This window comes from Lissotriton helveticus, chromosome 7, assembly GCF_964261635.1.
Source record: "Lissotriton helveticus chromosome 7, aLisHel1.1, whole genome shotgun sequence".
In the NCBI taxonomy this organism is placed as follows: domain Eukaryota; kingdom Metazoa; phylum Chordata; class Amphibia; order Caudata; family Salamandridae; genus Lissotriton; species Lissotriton helveticus.
The window spans coordinates 67,635,709-67,655,888 of NC_136068.1; the positions used below are offsets into that span (position 1 = coordinate 67,635,709).

The 20,180-nt window shown below is 43.0% G+C and overlaps 1 protein-coding gene across 1 annotated transcript in view; it reads left to right on the plus strand.

Moving 5' to 3' along the window:
- LOC144768929 (alpha-2-macroglobulin-like protein 1) overlaps positions 1-20,180 on the plus strand; it is a 299,902-nt gene that overhangs the window by 147,026 nt on the left and 132,696 nt on the right. The window contains exons 11-15 of the mRNA XM_078652936.1: positions 2,615-2,770; positions 11,030-11,260; positions 12,046-12,127; positions 16,698-16,843; positions 17,550-17,699. Of these exons, the coding sequence (XP_078509062.1) occupies positions 2,615-2,770; positions 11,030-11,260; positions 12,046-12,127; positions 16,698-16,843; positions 17,550-17,699 (765 nt within the window). The remainder of the gene's footprint in view (positions 1-2,614; positions 2,771-11,029; positions 11,261-12,045; positions 12,128-16,697; positions 16,844-17,549; positions 17,700-20,180) is intronic.

Genomic DNA, 20,180 nt, shown 5'->3' on the forward strand with positions numbered 1-20,180 from the left:
TTGGCGAGGATTTTTCACTGGGAAAGAGGAGTCATAATGTTGTGGGCATCCTACCTGCCAAGGATTTTCCACTGTCTTCATTATTGCAATGAGTGGCTTCACTGCCTCCCCTTGTCTCCTTTTTACATGTGGACTATCTTGATAACTTGGGTATGGTCTTCAGGGATCCAGCCGCAGATTGCACTCATGTGACTTTGCTAATTTGTTAAAATGGCATAAACTCACTCATGCTTATGTCTTCTTCATACCGAGGCTTACTGTGTGGTGATGGGGCATGCCACTATTATATCATATATTGTATCGAACCGTAGTGTATTGTACCATATCTTATCATATTGTAGCGTATCGAACCGTAGTGTATTGTACTGTATCTTATCATATTGCATCATTTCCGATCGTAGTGTATAGTAGCGTATCGTATGATATATAATAACATAATATTTGTTCTTTGTTGTTGGGCAGTGTATAATGAAGAATTATATGCCTTGTACATCAGCAGAATTTAGCTGCAAGGAGCAACCAGCTGTTTTGCCTTGACCACCTTGATTAGTGGTGGCCAGGTGTGGAATGCATAGTGGAGAGTTCACTCTGGTGGTAGACGCAGTTAAACTCTGGTAATCAATGGTTTCAATGCATAACCCATGAGTAACTAACCATTCATCAGTGTGCCCTCTTTGAGCAGGCTCAGGAAAATACTACGATACTATAAATGCATGCACTGTAGAGAGTGCAATCTATCTACAGTGTCGTGACAAACAGGGTCACATTGTTGTGGTTCCAAAAGGTATTTGTTGGTGGGATATCACTCCAATTGGTTGAAAGTGCAGTTTATGCCGATCCGGCTGCTGAGTGTAGTTGACCTCGAGCAAAATAGAGATTTTTGGTGAACAACAAAATTTAGTTCTGCAGGTTATCATTGTTTCATCCTAAGAGCATCATGGGACAGTTGAACAGGGTAATAAGGTAATGTTTGAGGTTGGAAGTAATTTTAGGGCAACACTAGGGATCTGAGATGGGGAAATTAAATGCAACTCAAAGGCAATCACTGCATTGCACAACTGGCAAGGATCTCCTCAAGGTGTTGCAGGAAGTCTAAGACCAGAATGTGTCTGGGAAGCAAACATAATTCAAGGAGGGTTATTGTGGATAGCAGAAACGTGAGAGAATGGTTTAAAAGGTTTCAGGAGAAATGTAAGAACACTTATATTGAAAGCAAGGGTGTAAAGTTGTTAATGTTAAGTGTGGATAACTTGTCTGTGTGGGACTTCTGGAAAGGTGCCTTGCTTTATTTATAACTTGAAAATGTCACACAGTGCTTTGCCTGTGCTGGAAATGTTGAAAATGCTGGAATCTCTCTCAGTAGGGTGTCAAACATGAGTGGAGATTGAGAAAGGCAGTGGCAATTGTATGAAGGGAGTTCTGGGTGGCAAAGAGTTCAGTGGTAGGATCAGCCTCAGATCAGCTCATTACAAGGGTTTTGTTTAGTTTGAAAACTCTTGTGGTATTTATTTTCAATATTTTGTTATTAAGCAGGAGGTGTGGCGCAGTCTGGGTGGTGTGTGGATGTATATGTGTTGGTGAGAAGATGGATTGTGATATGTGCAGATGTGTGTGTGTTGTGCGGTTGTATTTTGTGCTGCATATATTTGAGGGTGAATGCTTTCTGTTGTGATTGTGTGTTTCTGACGGTGGGCTTGTGGTTTGTGTGTGTGCCTTACCCATTGCTGGAATTGTGTTGTTGTGGTATGACCATGGGTTCAAAGTTTATAAGTTGGTGATACAATTGGACCACTGCCCAGGAGAGTGACACTTCCTTTTCTATTCTTCTCACAGTGGGCATTTGTGGCCTATAACTTGACAATAAATATACTTAACTTTAAGTCAGCAAGCATAGCTAGGGTATTTATCAAAAAACTATGTTCTCCCTAATGTTCATATTCCAAAGAAACTAAAAGTCTAGGATGTGCTGATTTTTTCGTTATGTAAGCATAGATTTGCTGAGTGCTCAATTATTCGTCTATCCTGAATTTGTTGAGTTTCTAGCTTTTCCACACTCTTAGTTTTCCCAACCAATTGGTAGATGGAATGGTTAATTCAGCAAACATTTTGTTAGCAATTCCCTGCTTAGCTTTTTCTCATGAGCACCCTAAATCTGTGCTCCCTGCTAGCTCAGGGGAATTTTGTACATGGGTGTGTCCCTCTCTCAGGTTTATCTTGCTGGCGATTTAACGCAAGTTAAACTAGCATATAAAATATATACAATCCATCCCTAAAGCTAGGGGGATATTTTTGCTGCTGAAAACCTGTTTTCCTTTTATTGATAGCAATTGAGAGGTTATTTGCTCCTATAGTATAAGTCACCAATGATTTTCTGTGAGAGGGTTTGACTTGCTTTTAGAAATTCAGGAGTAAATCACACATAAGTATGGCTTACTCTAGCATAAGGTTTCACACCTGAATTCAAGGCTTTTATGAGTTCTACAGAAATCAAAGGAACATATCAGAAGAAACCTATTTTAATTATTGATCTTTTTATGCTTTTTAACACTCATATCAGCAGCAGTGGTCACACTACACCATTGACATGCGTCTGTGTCTCCTCCTCTATCTGTAGGTAAAGGTGGTGGATGCCAGTGGAGCTGCCCTGCCAAACCAAGGTGTCACACTTCAAGGAAATGGTGTATCACAACATCACACCACTGACAACGAGGGGCTGATCTCTTTCTCCCTAGACAATTCCAGATGGGGCAACTCTGAAGTCTATCTACAGGTATATCCTTGGTTCGAGATATCCGATTAAAGTATACCGGGGTTCGTATAAGCTTCTCGAAGACTTTGCAGCCAGCCGACCAATGGAGTGCTGATCTCGCATTATGTCTATCTCGGTGGTATTTGAAGGGCGTGTAGAAACATTGAAAGTGTCATGATCCTGGATATTGGATCGATGCTATAGAAGGTAGAAACGTGCCCCTAACATAATGATGGGTGAGTTCCATCTCAAAACATAATGATGTACGAGTTGTATCTCAAAAGATAATGATCGGTGAGTTGCAGCTCAAAAGATAATGATGTACGAGTCGTATCTCAAAAGATAATGATGGGTGAATTCCAGCTCAAAAGATAATGATATATGAGTCATATCTCAAAAGATAATGATGGGCGAATTCCAGCACAAAAGATAATGATGTGCGAGTCGTATCTCGAAAGATAATGATGCGTGAATTCCAGCTCAAAAGATAATGATGTACGAGTGCATCTCAAAAGATAATGATGGGTGAGTTCCAGCTCAAAAGATAATGATGTATGAGTTGTATCTCAAAAGATAATGATGTGTGAGTTCCAGCTCAAAAGATAATGATGTATGAGTTGTATCTCAAAAGATAATGATGGGTGAGTTCCGGCTCAAAAGATAATGATGCACAAGTTGTATCTCAAAAGATAATGATGGGTGAGTTCCAGCTCAAAAGATAATAATGATGGAGTTCTACCTCACAAAATAATGATGGGCGAGCTTCATCTCAAAGATAATGATTGTAATTGTATTCATATAGTGCTTACGACCCCTGATGAGGCGTTGAAATGCTTTTCTGCAAATAGCAAGCAACACCGGAACCCAAAAAGGAGTGGTGAATTAGTATAGGGAAATATGAACTCATGTGAATGGTGGACATGTGAATCTGTTTATAGTTGTAAGATGAGGTTTGGACTGGGTAAAGAAGAGATGGAGGAGGAGTCTCTAGAAAGGGACTAGGGAGATCATAGTGGTAACATGAGATTTTGGATGCGTTTAAGGAGGAATGCATGAGGGAAGAATTCAGGAAGGGTTGTTTGGGAGATCTTAATAGTAAAATGAGGTCTGGGATGATGCAAGGAGGGATAGAGGAAGTAATGAGTCTAGAAAGGGTTATTGTGAAGATCATAGAGGTTTGGGATGAGTCAGAAAGTGAAGGTAGACAATATTTTGAGAGAGGTATGGGGTGAAACATAGAGCAGTGCATTGGAGAGACTCAAATGTGCTTTATGTTTGTTTATTTTTTACAGTAGGAGTAAAGTAATAAATATATTGAGATACATAGGTACATGGAAGGTATACATGTCATCATATCATCATAAAAACTTGTATTCGGTTACATCTTGACGAAACCATAAAAAGTACAGAGATAAAACAGTACAGATAAGGAGCCACAGTATCAAAATAAAATTTTAAAACAGAAGTCAATTAAAATCATTACTAGCAATAATTCAGTGGCAAACATTGGAATTACAGCGAATTTTTAAGCATAATTTTAAGAAACAGGCAACACACTTAGCAGTATATTGGGAATCCAAAAACTGCAGAGCCGACAAGGCCGACATAGGCTGGCCGACAAGAACAAAGGCCCATTTTTCGCAGTTGGGGAATAATCCAGCGCTTGCGAGGGAGCTCATAGTATCTGCAGAACAATGTTACATGCATTGTCGACTGGGATGATATGCCATCGCAAGGGCATTTCATTAGTTTGAGGGACCAGTCCTGCTCTTTTGGAAATGTAACAAGGCGAAAGAAGGAATTAAAACGAAACCTAGTTAATACATATTTTTCATATATAGTTAGGTAGTAAGTTAAGTATGGTTGAATACCCAAAGCAGTCTGGACTGACAGGGTCTGTACGTTCGAGGTTTTGCTTATTTCTTTGGAAAGACGTAGTTCCCTAAGATGGAATAGGCATAGTTTTTTCAGGTCTTTCCTAGAGAAGTCTGTCATCGTGGAAGGTTCTACGAAATAAGATGTACAGTCCAAGTCCTTGAGGAGGTTGGACACGTACAGGAGCCATGGGATTTTACCCCAGTTTGCCAGGGCCAAGCAATCAGTTATCAGTGAGTGGGTTAGATGGCATTGTGTTTTAGTCCATATGCGGTGCCATAGCAAAATCGGTTGGCATCTAATAATGTCTATCAGATAATCTATGCCCAACTCGATGTGGCAACCGTATGTTGGAGCACTTTGGGGAACTGCCAATAAGTATTTGAGAAACCCATTCTCAACCGTTTGGAGGGTATCAATGGGAGCGTAACCCCAGACCCCTGTACCATAGGTTGCCACACTATGACACTTAGCGTGAAAGATTTTTTGCAACTCTGCTGGAGCGGGCTTACCCAGTTTCCTCGAAAAGGAAACTAGAGCTGAGGTCGCTCTCTGAAAAAGTAGCTTTTTACTGATCATGGCTTGTTTCCAACTTAATCTGTCGTCCACTAAGATTCCTAGATAGGGGTTTTCCCTGGTGCGTTCCAATCTTACTTTATCAATAAAAACTGGGTTAGGTTTCCTTACCCTGGGACCAATGTGCATAACATAGGTTTTGTTTTTATTCACTTTTAGACCTAGAGAGAGCATAAATTGACAGTATTTATTTAGCTGTTTTTGTAGCTGGTTTAGGTTCTGGCTAGGATTACGGAATCGTCCGCATATAATAGCGCGGTAATGGGGCGGTGGTTAATGGAAGGAAGATCCTGGCTCCCTTCAAGCATGGCCGCTTCCAGCCCATTAGTATATAAATTAAATAAGAAGGGAGCCAGGACACAGCCCTGTCTAACCCCTTTGTTAACGGCAAATGATGGAGATAATTCACCGCCGATCCCGTATCTAACGCAAGCAGTCGCGTTTGAATAAAGCTCGCGAAGGAAATGAATAAGAGGTGGATCTACCCCTAGTTCTCCAAGAATGGACCACAGCTTTGAGTGAATGACACAATCAAATGCCGCGCCGAGGTCTACATACACTAGATACAGATTTCCACTTTTGGTCCCCACGTATTTACCAATCAAGAGGGCTAGGTTCAAAGCCTGCTCCACAGTGCCAAGTCCCTCCTGGAAACCATATTGGAGATCAGTCATGATGTTATTCGTGGACGCCCAATCCTGGAGGCGTTCCAAGATCAGCCGACCAGCAACTTTCCCCAAGGAATCGAGGAGGGACATGGGCCTGTAACACGCTGGGTTGTTGCGTTCGCCCTTCTTGAAAATTGGGAGTAAAATTGAAGTGGACCAAGAGTCTATTAGACCTACTTTTGTAACAGCTGCCATAACCTGAGTGACAAGAGGTGACCAAAGTTCCAGGCTGTGTGCAAAGATGTCTAGTGGAACACCGTCCGGGCCGGCGGCCTTACCGGTTTTGGATGATGACAACGCGTTGATGACCTCCTTATGATCGAAGAGGAGGTCGATGGGGAATATCTGGTCCGCGGGGCAGTCACCAGCCACGTGGACCTCGTTGTCAGCAACCTCAGGGAGTCCACCAAATATCTTTGAAAAGTGGGCTACCCACTCATCGGCCCTCACTGCAACATCAAGATGTTGTGAAGATGCAACGTCTGCCAGGAAGGGTGATTTTATCATGCGCCAAAACAAAGAACTGTCTTTGGATTTACAGCTCTCATTTAGTTGGGCCCATAGTGAAGTAGTGTGGCTCACTGGTTAGAGGCGGCAGACCCGAGAGCAGAGGACGGCCCGGGACCAGGGTTCGATTCCCGGCGCGGCAGGTTTCTGGACCAGGGTCAGCGGACTCGATAATTCTCTCGCCTCGGTGCCCACTCTGATCAGCGATCACACTCGGCAACTCTGGGCATTAGCTTGCCTCATCTTCACTAACGGCCCCACCAGACCGCCGGGGATGCCTGGTCTCACCCTGGAGATACCCATTAAGGGACCATCTCTCAGGGAAGCCAGGAAGGGTTTCGCAGCGGTCGAAGCGCCTTGGGACCCTACGGGTAAGTAGTGCGCTATATAAATGCCTATACATACATATAGGTTCTTCTTAATTTCATTCCTACAGTTAAGCTGTGCTTTATTATATATCTTTCTTAATTTAGTAATTTCAACTCGATCTCTAACGGGGGCGTGGAGTGCTGTTTTTAGATCGGTTAGAGCTTTACGGCAGTTTGAGTTAAACCAGCCTTTGGTTTCCGATTTTCTGGACTTTTGACTACGGAACAGCTCCTCACGAATGATTCTAATAATTTCCAAAAAGCTGGTTATAGTCAACTGGGGTGAGGAGTCCAGTGCTAGGCAATTGTACAACCACGGAAGGGCTCTGGAAACTACTTCATTTGTAATTACTGCTGGGTCAATTTTCGACCATTTTACAGAAAAGCCGTTTACTTTGTCCATAGACAGCGAATGTTGGTTCAGTAAACTTGGCCTAGTTAGTTGTGATGAAACATTTTTAATTGACAGGGTAACACTATTAGGAAAATGGTCGCTGCTAATATCCGTGCCTGTTTTGGATGTTAGCAGTTGACCCTTTATAATCTGGGAACATAAAATATAATCGATGACGCTTGACAGACCCCTGGCATGGAACGTTGGCAAAAAGTCAACAGGGGGATCTACAAGGTCATTTTCAAATTCCATCTCTAGTGAAAATAGACACTCATTTAAGCAGTACCCTAATTTCGTGTGTGTAAAATGTGTCAGTGAACATCCATTTTCCTCCTGGAGACCACAGGTACCATTCTTATGATTATTGCACAATGAAATATTAAACCCCTCCCCCCCCCAATCACATAGGAGGAAGAAGAAAAGTGCTTGTTCCGCTGTTCATTTAAAAAAGATGTAATTTCAATCAGAATTTTTACACATTCTGATGACTGAAGATTGTTATAAAAATTTACCAGGAAATAAGTCATGCATTTATTGAATGAAGCCCTTAGAATTTGATAATTCTCGCCAGACAGAAGAACAGTTATGTCAACAGATGGTAAGTTGTTTGCAATATAAACTGCAAGGCCTCCCTTAGGTCTACCAAGAATTCCTGAGCTAGCTGGGACATGATATGTTTTGTAGCCTAAAAGGTGAATAGGGTCAATGGCCCAGGTTTCCTGGAAACATGCTATCTGGTGTATACACACTGTATCCAACCATGCGTTAAGATTTACTTTGGATCGAAGACCGCCGACGTTACAAAATAAGACAGACAAATTTAAAAGGTGTTTGGTGAGTCATTAAATTCAAGGGGGACGATGGAAGCTTTTAAGCCAGTCGAGGGGTGCAAGTCTGGGACAGGAGTGTTTAATTGTAATTTGGAGGGTTCGTCAGGAATTATAGATCTGTCATGGACCGAGCCTGCTTCGGGTGGGCTGGAGATGGCCACCTCCCCCTCGCTACCAGGTGTCACGTTCTTAGCGGCTGAAGACTCTAATAGGTCAGCAGTTATTACTGTGGGGTGGTAAGGGTTTGTTATTTTTCGTTTCATCATCCTGTCGGGGATTACACTACTTGAGGAGGAACTCAGGGAGCTAGGGAATGGTTGTTGGGATTTGGACCTAAGAAATATTGGGCCCAAACTATCCTGATCAGTCCGCAATGATGGTCAATCCACCATTTCTAAACAGTTAAATCTGTTTGCGACTGGTATGCCTCTCCAACCTGCCAGAGAAGCAATGTCGCTACCTCCGGTTCCAGACCAGTCAACCCAGCTGGCCTTCTACTAACCCGGTTACCTCCTTGGGTCAAGTTCCATTCTGGGACTTCGTTATAGCAGGGTGTTGGAGGATAGAATAAGGAGAGTCTTTTTTTGTCTATCCCATCGTTAGTTGCCGACATGCCCCATGAACAAATGTGCTTGGCTATATGTGGTTCATCGAAATTGACTATAACACAGTCTCCCGGGATTGTTTTCGGCTCCTTACCACTCCAGGGGACCCTTCGGACCATTGAGACTCTACTAACAAGGTGCGGTGGCAACGGTCTGTTGGAGGATAACCAATGCAGCACCTTGTTTTTTAAAGACCAACCTGGTTCCTCCACGTTGGGACTCAGCTCGGGGACCTCAGTCATGATTGCCACATATGGGCTTGCTTCTGGTGGTAAGTGTATTGGGTGCCCACCCCTCCCCCTATTCCTGGTGTTAGTATATAGTGCCCCTGATGGTTTAGCAGGGACAGGCTTCAAGGTATTGGAGGGGACTGGAGTTTTTGCTGTCTGAGGGACCTTCTTTGCCGGTACGGGAAGGGGCTTTGGTTTGACAGTTGTCGCTTCAGTAGCGACTTTTATGGCTTGCACCCCTACCTTCGTGGTTTTGGTACTCACTTTCTGCCCCTCTATTTGCACCAGCCCCACCCCCTTTGCGTTGTTGGGAGTTGCGTGCAGGGCAGCTATCTGCTTTTCGATTTTTTTAAGGCTCAGTTCAATGGGTTGGAGATCAGTTTTAACAAGTTCGCCTAATCTAGTTAGTAGTTGATTGTTTAGCGCACAAACTTTACACCCTCCTCCCGTGTTGCTAGTAACACTAAGGTTTGCTGTGTTCATAGAGAGATTTATTATTTCTGTTGGTATAGTAGTTAGTTCTCTCTGGATTGAACTATGTTGTTCTGCTACCTGGGTGGGGGGTAATTCTTCATGATGGTTATGATTCTTAGTTTGCTTCACTTTAAGCGATTTCTTTTGTTTCTTATGTTTAGGTATGGCGCCCTCCCTCAGTCCCCGGTCTGGCTCTATGTCGGGGTCCTCCCGCCTCGGACTCGCAAAGAGAACAGGGTTTTTTTGTAACATCATAGACGATTGCGAGTCCGAGAGCTCCAAGGATGCCGACAAATCGACCGTGCTTGGCACAGTATGGGTTTCTACTTGTACTTCCAGTAATGGGCCGGTTACCCGTGATTGAATGGGTGTCCTGGCTGAGGCTAATAAACCCAACGATGACCGTTTGGCCAGGGCTAGGTCTTGTGATACCCTGCGCTCTAAGAGGATGATGCCTTGGTCGATTGCCTCGTTTGCACTGGTGATATATTGATCAATTGGGCCAGTAATCTGAGCTGCGCCCTGTGCTGTTTTGCTCCTACTACCCCTGGTAGTCATGGTGTTACTGACAAAACACAAAGATTCACCAACAATAGAGGAGATGGAAAAAAGAGTATGTCCAAGCTACGTTGCGAAAAGAAGATCGCAATACAACTATAAATAAGGTGGCCCAGTCCAGTCTTACCCGGTCTTTAACGGGCTTAAACGGGCCCGCCCTTGGCCCGGGCTTCGCCCGGCGCGTCCCGCGCGTGTCCGCGCGGGACGAGGGAGTGGTCAATGCTTTATGCGCCTCCTGGCGCTGAGTGATGAGGAGGGCGGCGTCCTGCACACGAGGCTGCTGGTAGGTGTAGTCCTGACCGGCGGAGCCAAGCCCGGCCAGTCAGGAAGTCCAAGGTAGAATACTCGGCAAAGCAGAACCTGGCCGTCGCGCTGAACAGGAGACAGATAACACGCCTCAGCAGAGCAGGGAGAGCTCGGCCGGCGTGAAGACCCCTTGAAAAAATAACACCCGATCCTCAGCAGTGGTCAGTGCTTTATGCGCCTCCTGGCGCTGAGTGATGAGGAGGGCGGCGTCCTGCACATGAGGCTGCTGGTAGGTGTAGTCCTGACCGGCGGAGCCAAGCCCGGCCAGTCAGGAAGTCCAAGGCAGAATACTCGGCAAAGCAGAACCTGGCCGTCGCGCTGAACAGGAGACAGATAACACTCCTCAGTGGAGCAGGGAGAGCTCGGCCGGCGTGAAGACCCCTTGAAAAAGTAACATAGGTACATGGAAGGTATACATGTATGAAGATGGTAATGTATCAATATTTAAGTTATATTTATTAAACTGAGACATTCAAGTGTTGCTGTACTTTAAACACATTTATGTGTGTGTATTCTTTTTATTTGTAAGTGTTCTGGCTAAAATGGAAGAGTGAGTCTAACTTTGTGTGGACACTGAGTCAAGGCTGACTCAGAGAAGAGAGTTTCCATCACACCTAAAGATAGTCCTTAGCATCATAAAGGGTACGGGGAGACAGCACTGGCTCACAGGGAAAAAGTACCTACAAAGTGGGTGAAAAGGGGTGAAAGGGGCCAGTGGATTAGTACTTATACAGATAGACAATTACATTTCTATAAAACAACTTCTTGAGTCATTCGTACAAGGTCATCTTTTTCTCTTTTCCTGCCTCCTCAGGTCATCGCCCCACAGTGCCCCACTTCGTTCTCTCTTTCCCCTTTTTCACTCTATATTTCCTTCCTTTCTTGACAGGCATTAATTCAACATGATCCTCCTGGCCACGATCCAGGGGGCGTCCGTTTATACTACAAGGATGCCCACCTCTACGTAGTGCCCCTCTTCTCCAGTGTCAGGAGCTGGATGAAAATCCACCCTCCGGAGGATACTGTGCCCTGCAGCCAGACCAAGGACATCCAGGTGAACTACAAGCTGGATGCTAAGGACCTGAGAGCTGGTGCTACACGCATAAACGTCTATTATTACGTAAGTTCTACCAGAAAGAAGGATCCTGAGAGGGTATGTCATTGGCTAAAGCAGACTATTGCCTGGCAACAGCATTTTAAAGGGGCTCCCCTCTACATTTCACTGATCCTTGGGTGCAGTAGCCCACCCCACCAAACTGCAATCAGGGGAAACTGTCACACAACAACACACCCTAGAATACTACCAGCCTGCCTCCTAAGGACATTCATTTACCACAATGCATCCCGGGGATAATATTCCCTCAGTCTGCACTGCACTGCAGGTCCCTGACTCACCACCCTGAACTGTGTGTTCATAAAACCAACTCAACAAACTTCACTACATTCTTGAGAGACAAATCCCTAAGACTTTTAGGATGTTCTCCAATGTTGGAGGTCTTGTGAGATGAGTCATTAAATTCTATTTTTGTATGTTTTAGCTGCATTGAAGATTGATGGATTAGCAATACAAGTGTTTTAATTCTAATTCACCTTCACTAATGCACTACAAGAAAGTGCTCAAAACAGATCTTGCCTTCTTCCTGACACGTACTTTCTCTTCCGCCTCCCCATTAACCATGTACGCGGGTGACATACTCTTAACGTAAAGTGATCTTCTCTCCTCTGGAGTCAGATCTGTGCTATAGAAATACACTCAATAAAGTAATATACAAAACATTATTATTATCATAATCATTTCATATGAGGTCAAGTAGTCTTTAAAGGAACCTGGACTTGCGACAAGGACCTGCAAAAGTGACATATCTGGCTAACCTATGACTGTACTTTGCTGCTCTTCTGCTTTAGGTCACAGGGAGAAAGGGGGTACTTTTCGACGGCATGACATCCCAGTCCATCAACAAAGAGGACTGTAATGGGAAAAAGGAACGTAAGTATATTCTGGGAATGGGAGAGAGTGGAGACACTGATAGCAACAGAGCGAAAGAGAGAGGGAGAGAAAGTCTGAGTGTGAGAGGGGGAAAGTGAGAAAGAGACAAAGTCTATGAGCGTGAAAGTGGGTGAGGGAGAGATTGAGCAAAAAGCAGAAAGAGAGAGAGAGACTCTGAACCTGTAAAGGAAAGAGATGACAGGAGATAATAAAAGACAAAAAAGATATTAGGAGAGAAAAAGTGAGTGATCTGATGAAAACAGACATATTTTTATTCATGGTGATTTTGGGGCTCTTTACTTGCTGCTTTACCTTCTTCCAGCTGGTTTTCAAAAGTCTGCACCACAGTCAGGACCAAAAGACTCCCTAAATGATAGCTGCCACTTTAAATTTTCATTTGAGCTATTGAGTGCAAGCAGTCCTTTCCTTACACACTGATCAGCCAGCTGCCTGCCACCAGTGTCCCACCCAATTCCCACATGCTGTATCCGCCAGCTTGGATTGCAGCATGGCACATACTTCATCAAGGAGTAGTTGGCAATTTATTGTGAAGGTGGAAGAACCAGAGCTAAGAATTCTGAATTCTCCATGAAGGTAATTATTTTTACTCACTTATGTTGGGCCTCTCACCTCATCGTGTATGATGTCAACCGGATGTTACAAGATTGAAAATGCTGAGAGGACAAGAGAGTATATTCTAGATCGAACCAAAAGCAAACAGGTTGTGGAGAAGATGTGTCCCTTGACTAATGGCTGTGATGCCCAAGTGGCTGCTTTGCAGATGTCAGCAATAGTTCAGGACCGCTGAAAAAGCTCAGCTTCTGCCTTAGATCTGATGGAATGAGCAGGAAATCTTACAGGAGATTGCAGTCCTCTAGATATGTATTTAACTAACCCCCCGGCAAGAGGGACTTTTGCCGGGTGTGCTAGGAGTGGTCAGCTGTCACAGTTAACTGAGTTGTCAGTAGCGAAAAAAAGATTGACCTCTCTGTAGATTCCTCTCAAGAAGCCAACACCACATGATTTTGCATTATCTTTTGAAATGATGATCGTCTTGGATTGTGACTTATGAAAGTGATTCAATGTTTGGACAGATTATTTCTTTTAATGATATTTTAATGATCAAGACCAACTGTGAGATTGCAAGAAGCCGTAACGCCTAGCTGTCTCTAAAACCACAACCTGACGCTTTCACAAAAAATAAAAAAAATAATTCTATCCTTGCAAGAATAGGGAATTCCATTCTCATATGGAAGCATGGTGCTCCAATGACTTAAAGTTTCTGCCAAGGAGCTAACTACCATTTTTCGACATTGATGGAGAACACAAATAATACTGGGTGTTGCACACTATTTGAAGATTTTTGGCGACATCCTCTGTTGACTGAACTCTAATTAGCCAATCATTAAATTAAGGATGACATTGAATTTATTGTAGGTGCACATGAGATGTCAATACACAGATCATCTTTGTAGATTCCCCTGGATACGAATTGAGACTCGGTGGAAGAAATTTGTACTTGCAATGCTTATCCTCAATCACAATTTGCAATATTATTTCTAAGTGCAGCATGGCCACCAGAAGGAACTGATGCTGATGCTACTTGTCCTACATTGGTCGAAATAACTTTGTACTTTCAAGAACAGATAGTACCTGGAATATAAAATCAGGCTCTTCTCAAGATTTGGATTGTGTGATAGTGCACAGAAGCTCCTGAGTCTCTTGATGTAGCTTTGAAAATGGAAGATTAACAGAGTATTGAAGGGAGGTTGCCTGGTTGCATGTGATTGGCTTCTGAGTATGTATCCTATGCTGAGTTATTCCCCTCCAACATTGAGAGAAGATTCAGACAGGCTTGATTTTAGTACTGAATTGTTAATTTTCAGTGCCACAGAGGTAGAGGGTGCCATATTCTACTCAATGGCTTTAGTCAAATGGAAGAATAATTCTTTAGGACAAGTTTCTTGGAACAAAACCACCACTAGCAATTAAGGTAATTGTGTGCACTTTAAAGTTTACAGGCCAGGAAAGTCAATGAAGATGACCAGGAAAGAAAGACTAAGGAGGAATAATAGGTGAAGGTATGAAAGAATACTTAGCTGAACCTGAATGAAACAAACCTCCCTGGTTGAATTACAAAGAAAGGAGAAGCCTTCAACTCTATCTAAATCACCTACAGTTGACTGAAGAGGTTCAACAATAGCCATTTATAGGTTAGAATAAATGCGCAGTACAAAAAACCAGGGTACAGTGTGTGCCAGTACGAATAAATAAAAACTGTGCCTTTTCTTCTACTGCTTACTGTGAGTCACAGCAAGAGGACATCCCAAATAAGGGTCTTCCACAACGAATGGCACCTAGCAAGAGGTTTGGGAGATTTTGAGTTTTTCGACGCATCCACATTGAACCCAGTGTGTTACACTGGTACTGAGACCCTAGGGGCCCGATTCACAGAACTAACTTAAGACAAAATCCTAAACTTACTACTTTTGGTATTCACAGAAGTTAGGATTTTATCTTAAGTTTGTCTTAAGACAAACTTAAGACAGACTTAAGACCGACTTAAGACACAATCCTAACTTAAGTCTGTCTTAAGTCTGTTTTAAGTTTGTCTTAAGACAAAATCCTAACTTCTGTGAATAACAAAAGTAGTAAGTTTAGGATTTTGTCTTAAGTTAGTTCTGTGCATCGGGCCCGTAGACCCTTAGAGAGAAGGCTCAAGCTATGAAGGTAGGGATGAGTATGAGACAGAAGAGGCAGGCTGGTGGATTTAGTTCTAGGAGCCACATCTACCCCAGGGTGAACTAAACCTTTTCGTTGGTACTCAGCAGCAGGAACACTCCTCCACAGTGCTGCTATGATCTTATCCCACTTGTAATGATCATCCAGCTCCTTAGATACTTGAGTGCTTTGATTGTGTGTTTTTCCAACAGTGCACCAAGGGATTTAACCTCATACTAGTTCCAAAAGACGCTGGTGAAACAGATCCCACGTCGGGTGCCAAATCTCTAATACCTAAATAAGCGAAGGAGGCCCTGTCCTGAAGTTGAGAGTTTCCAGCAGTCCTGGATCCATTTTGAGCCTGGACAGGAGTCTCGGTCTTTGTTCTCTCTGTTAGTTTTCCTTATAAAAAGGACATGAGATACCTAGTTGAAAAGTACACAAACAAGACTAGTAAGACTTGTGTGGATGGTCCACTGAGATGAAACTACCACATTGAATATATTGTTACAAGTCTGTCTTTAGAGACATATTCTGCGGAGGGAAAAATTTGTTTAAAAGCCAACCTGAAAAGGAAGAAACTACCACTTCAAGGAAGGAGCAACTGCTAAAAGGGGGGTCGGCACACTAAAAAGGTGGAGCTTCCATAAAAATCATTACCTGCAGAAAAGCAGGAGAAGAGGAATGGTGCAAGTCTTTAGTGGTAACACATGCGGAGTAGGTGGACGAGGGAGGAGATACTTCTGAGGGCTCCTGTAGAAAAGGAGAGAGGAAAACCAGAATAACAAAATACGAAGCCGGGAGAATGAAAAGTTATCTGAACAATAGGGACCCATTAGTGTGTTGAGTCATCCTTGCAAGAGAGTGAAAGTGGAGATGATGCTAAGATTAGAGACAGAGAATGTTGAGGTGTCCTAGAGACTATTAGGATCAAGAGTATGAGACATGAAGTTATGAGGCTATGAGGATTTGAAGATAGAGAGCATTGATACCTACCTGCATAAAAAAAAGGCCATATGTATAAAAACCTTTTGGGATGTATCATTTCAAAAGGCCATTGCAAAATAGAGAATTGCAAAATTTGCGATTCTCTATTTTGCGAATACAATTAAGTAATTGCAAATTGCGATTCCTTAAATGCAATTCTGGAAGCACCAGAAATTTGCTATTTGGCCATAAAGAATTGCAGATTACCACCAACTTCAAGTTGGTGGTAATTTGCGATTTTCTTTAAAAAAGCACATTTTACATTTTTTTAAAGTGCCATATGTTGCACAATCATGGGCATGTATGTGCACACAATGTGCACACATGCATATTTCAGGGGTGCGCAGGGTGGCCTTTTGGCACCCTTGCAACCTTGAAATTGCATTCTCAATTTGCGATTCTGTAATTGGTAATCGCAAATTGGGACTGTCTTCCCATTCATTCCTCTGGGCCTCCTAGCCCATAGGATCGTATGGGAAGGTATTTCTTAAATACAAATCTCAATTTGCGATTCCCAAATAAGGAATATGCAGGATTTTTAAAATTTTTCACAAATCCTACATACATTGCATTTTGCGATTCTCTAATTGCGATTTGCTAAAAATCGCAATTTGAGAACTGCAAAACTCTTTTTTGATACATATTGCCCAAAGAGTTTAGAGCTCAAGATCTTTAGAGATCTTTGGAGTCAAGATAAAGTTGGATAGTCGTTTTCCTTGGTTAGAAACTAGTTTTGTGGTTAGAGTTGGAGTTAGTTAGTGTTTTTGTGGTAGAGAGCTAATAGACTCATCTAAAGATTAGACTGAAGTAGGCATGTTTGCCACATTTACAACTCAACATCCATCTTATTCTTATTCTCTAGCGCTTCAAGGCTCTTTCTCCATCAATGTGGAATTCAACCGCTTGTACGCTCCATTTGTCCGGCTGCTGGTCTTTGCCCTCTTTCCCAACAAAGGGATCACTGCTGACAGTGCTGTGATAGATGTGTCCGGGTGCTTCAGGAACAAGGTCAGAGAGGGAATGGACACTACTTCTTCTTTTTTTTATCTTTACTTTTTACTTTTTCATTCCCATAATCTTTTATTTAGCTTCCTCCTTTCCTTGTTGAGCTTTATTTTTTCTCTCACTCATCCTCATTCTTTCCTCGTTCCTTCTTTTGATTTTTTCTTTCTTTTTGTTTTTTTTTCCTTTTTTTATTACGATTATTGCTTCTTTCGTTCTTTCTTTTTCTATCATTTTTTCGCATTCATTCAATTATTTTGATTAATTTTCTCCCATTGTAACATTTGCTTCTGTTTGTCTTAATATCTCGTTGTAATTGTTTATTTTGTGAACTTCACCTCTTTCTCTGTTTATGTTTTCTCTAACCCATTTCTTATTTATTTCTCTTTCTTTTATTTTCCTTGTTAGAGTATGTTCTTATAGTATCCTCTTCCATCTCATTTGATTTGTATCTAGTTATGTCCTTTTAGTTACTGTGTCTACGTCTTTAAGTTCCCTCATTTTATCCTTGTTCTCAGTTAAACCTGCCGTCATTCACTTTTTCGTGTCTCTCTCTATGATACTCTCAGTCTCTCCCCTTTTTTACCCTTATTTCTTCTGGTAATCCCCCCCTTCTTCCTCTTCATTCCTCTTTTCTTCTACCCTATTGTTCTCTTCTTTCTTTTTACCTCCTCCTTGTTTGGTCATATATTGATACATAGTGCATTGACAGGTGGAGTTGCGCTTTTCAGAGCATGAGAACCTGCCAGGCTCAGATGTGACTGTTAGTCTAAAGGCTGCACCGAATTCCCTGTGCGCACTGCGAGCCGTGGATAAAAGTGTCCTGCTTAGGAGGCCAGAGGCAGAGCTTTCCAACAAGACGGTGAGTGATTGTATTATTATTGTATTACTGTTTAGAAGAGTGTGGAGTCCCAGAATCCCAGCTTTTCCCCTGCAAAATGGTGATTCCAAATTTGACCATGGAGAGCAGTGGCCAGGGACTATTCTCGTCCAGGGACATGTATGATTGAGTTGTCAACCTCACTTCAGTTTGCCCAAACCACTGTTTCATGGGGACTCTGCATACACATCAAGGGACATGCCTAGTCCTTCTAACCAGCATGCATAGGTGTACATAAAGTACTCGGACAGAGCCGGAAAAAGTAAACCAGCATTGGCAATGCCAATTGGTCCGGCTTTACAAGCATATTTCATGGTAATATGAGCTTTGCAAGTAGATAGCATAGCAATGGATATGCATTTGTTTGAAAGAAAAGAAGTGTAGCAATATTGGTTACGATTAAACGGTCAGGTGACAGTTTCACTGTCAAGCCAGACATAATAATCCATGTATGTTAATGACTGCCCTCCTCCCACCTCTGTTTCTGCCACAGAAAACACAATAAATTACCCAGTTCTCTAAGACATTATATTTAGTAGCATCTGGTACAAGTGTGATGTTCTAGTTGTGCTATTTTTAACCTATTATTGTTCCCACCCGGGACACAACTTGGACAGATGGCTTTATATTGTCCATGATGTGCATTATCTATGCAGAGCAGGATGTCCAGCTGTAAAAGAGCCCCTTTCTTATTCTCTCAGTGAATCACAAGCTATGGGGGTCATTAGGATCGCGGATGGACGTGCGTCCGTCTGCGACCCCAGAGCAGGAGGGAACCTCCGCATGGCATGCGGAGTTCCCTCCTGTGCAATTAGGATGTGACCGCAAGGGTTGCGGTCACATCCTCTATTTTTAACATTGCGGCGGGTGGAGCTTCAAGCTGCACCCGCCGCAATGTTAAAAATGCACGCATTGCATTTGCATGCAAATGCAGGGGGGTACCATAGGTACCCCCCATGTGCACCCCCCACCCCCCCTTCACCTAGGGGGCCCGCAACGGGCCCCCGCAGTGAAGTTCCGTATGTTTTTCCACGGCGGAAAACCCGCCGCGGAAAGGCATACTTTACAGGCCATCCTAATATGGTGGACGGTGTCTGACAGACACCATCACCATATTAGAGCTTTTCCGCCGCGGTTGTAAGCCAGCCGCGGTGGAAAAGCTGCGGACGGAAACCAGGACCCACCAGCCATCCTAATGTGGCGGTGGGTCTTTGGTCAGTCCGCTGCGGTTTTCCGCATCCTCTGGGCCGGCGGTGCCTTCCGCCGTCCCCGAGGATGCGGAAAAACCGCGATCCTAATCGACCCCTATGTGTGGTCCCCACTACACATGTTCTAGTGTTGGCACATTGCAACAAAATACAAAAGAGATGACTTTCAGAGACTGGCACAGAAGGAAAGAGCAGCTGTCCACCTTCCACTCAGTTCAGCACTGTATGCTGTGTATCAGATAGGAAGGAACATTATTTTGCATTAATCTGTTTGGAAAGGTTTGATGGGTGCAACGAGAGTCCTGCTGAGCATGGATGCAAGATCAAGGCAAGGTTAAAACCAGCATAGTCTGTGGCTTAATTTCAACCAAAAACGTTACTATCCAAAAATGCTGCTGCTGATGTATATCTGTACAAATATGGTGAACCATAATGAAGGCACTACTTATGGAAAGTTACTGACCTGTCACTACATCCCCCTACAATGGAATCCTCATTAAAGTCATATGCAGTGAATTGTCCTGCCCACACAGCCAATCCCGTAGACCCGAGTTTATTAAATGTTTGTGTAAGTGTGTCTAGGTGTGGTACTTGGTCTTTGAGAACAGTACAGAATTAATCTTAACACCAGCATCAACAAGAGCAGTCCTGGATAGACCCTTGAAAAAAATATAAGTCTCTAGATCAAGGTCTTTTCTTCCATAGAACAGACTCTCAGTCTGATTCCGTGAATGTTTCAGTGGCAAAATAATAGCATCCTCTTCCATGGTTCAAAATCAAAAGCACATTCGTAGTTGGCAGGAAAATTTGTGGACTAAAGTACTGCCACGAAAATGACTTGTAACACCTCCGGTGCTTCTCTATGAAATTGCTGAGGGAGGATATGCAAGATTTTTATGAGGTCCTTATTGAAGTCATGCTGATATGCAACCAGGTTATCATCAGTGTTTAGGCTGACTACTCTGTTCGCACCACACATTGCTACAATCACGGCTTCACATAGCAGTCCACTTCTTGGCTTCATTTTTGTTTGTTTTTTAAACCAAAGGCAAAACAATATTTTAATGAACATCCACTTCTTAGGAAGCATATTTTGTTGGACTAAGCCTTTTAGGCATGTTCATCCCCAAAAATATTGCCTTCGCGCCTCCTATTTTTGCTGAATTCGTTTTTATTGGCCTTAGGGCTCTGAGCACTTTACCACTGCTAAACAGTGCTAAAGTACTTTTGCTCTCCCCTTAAAACATGTTAGATT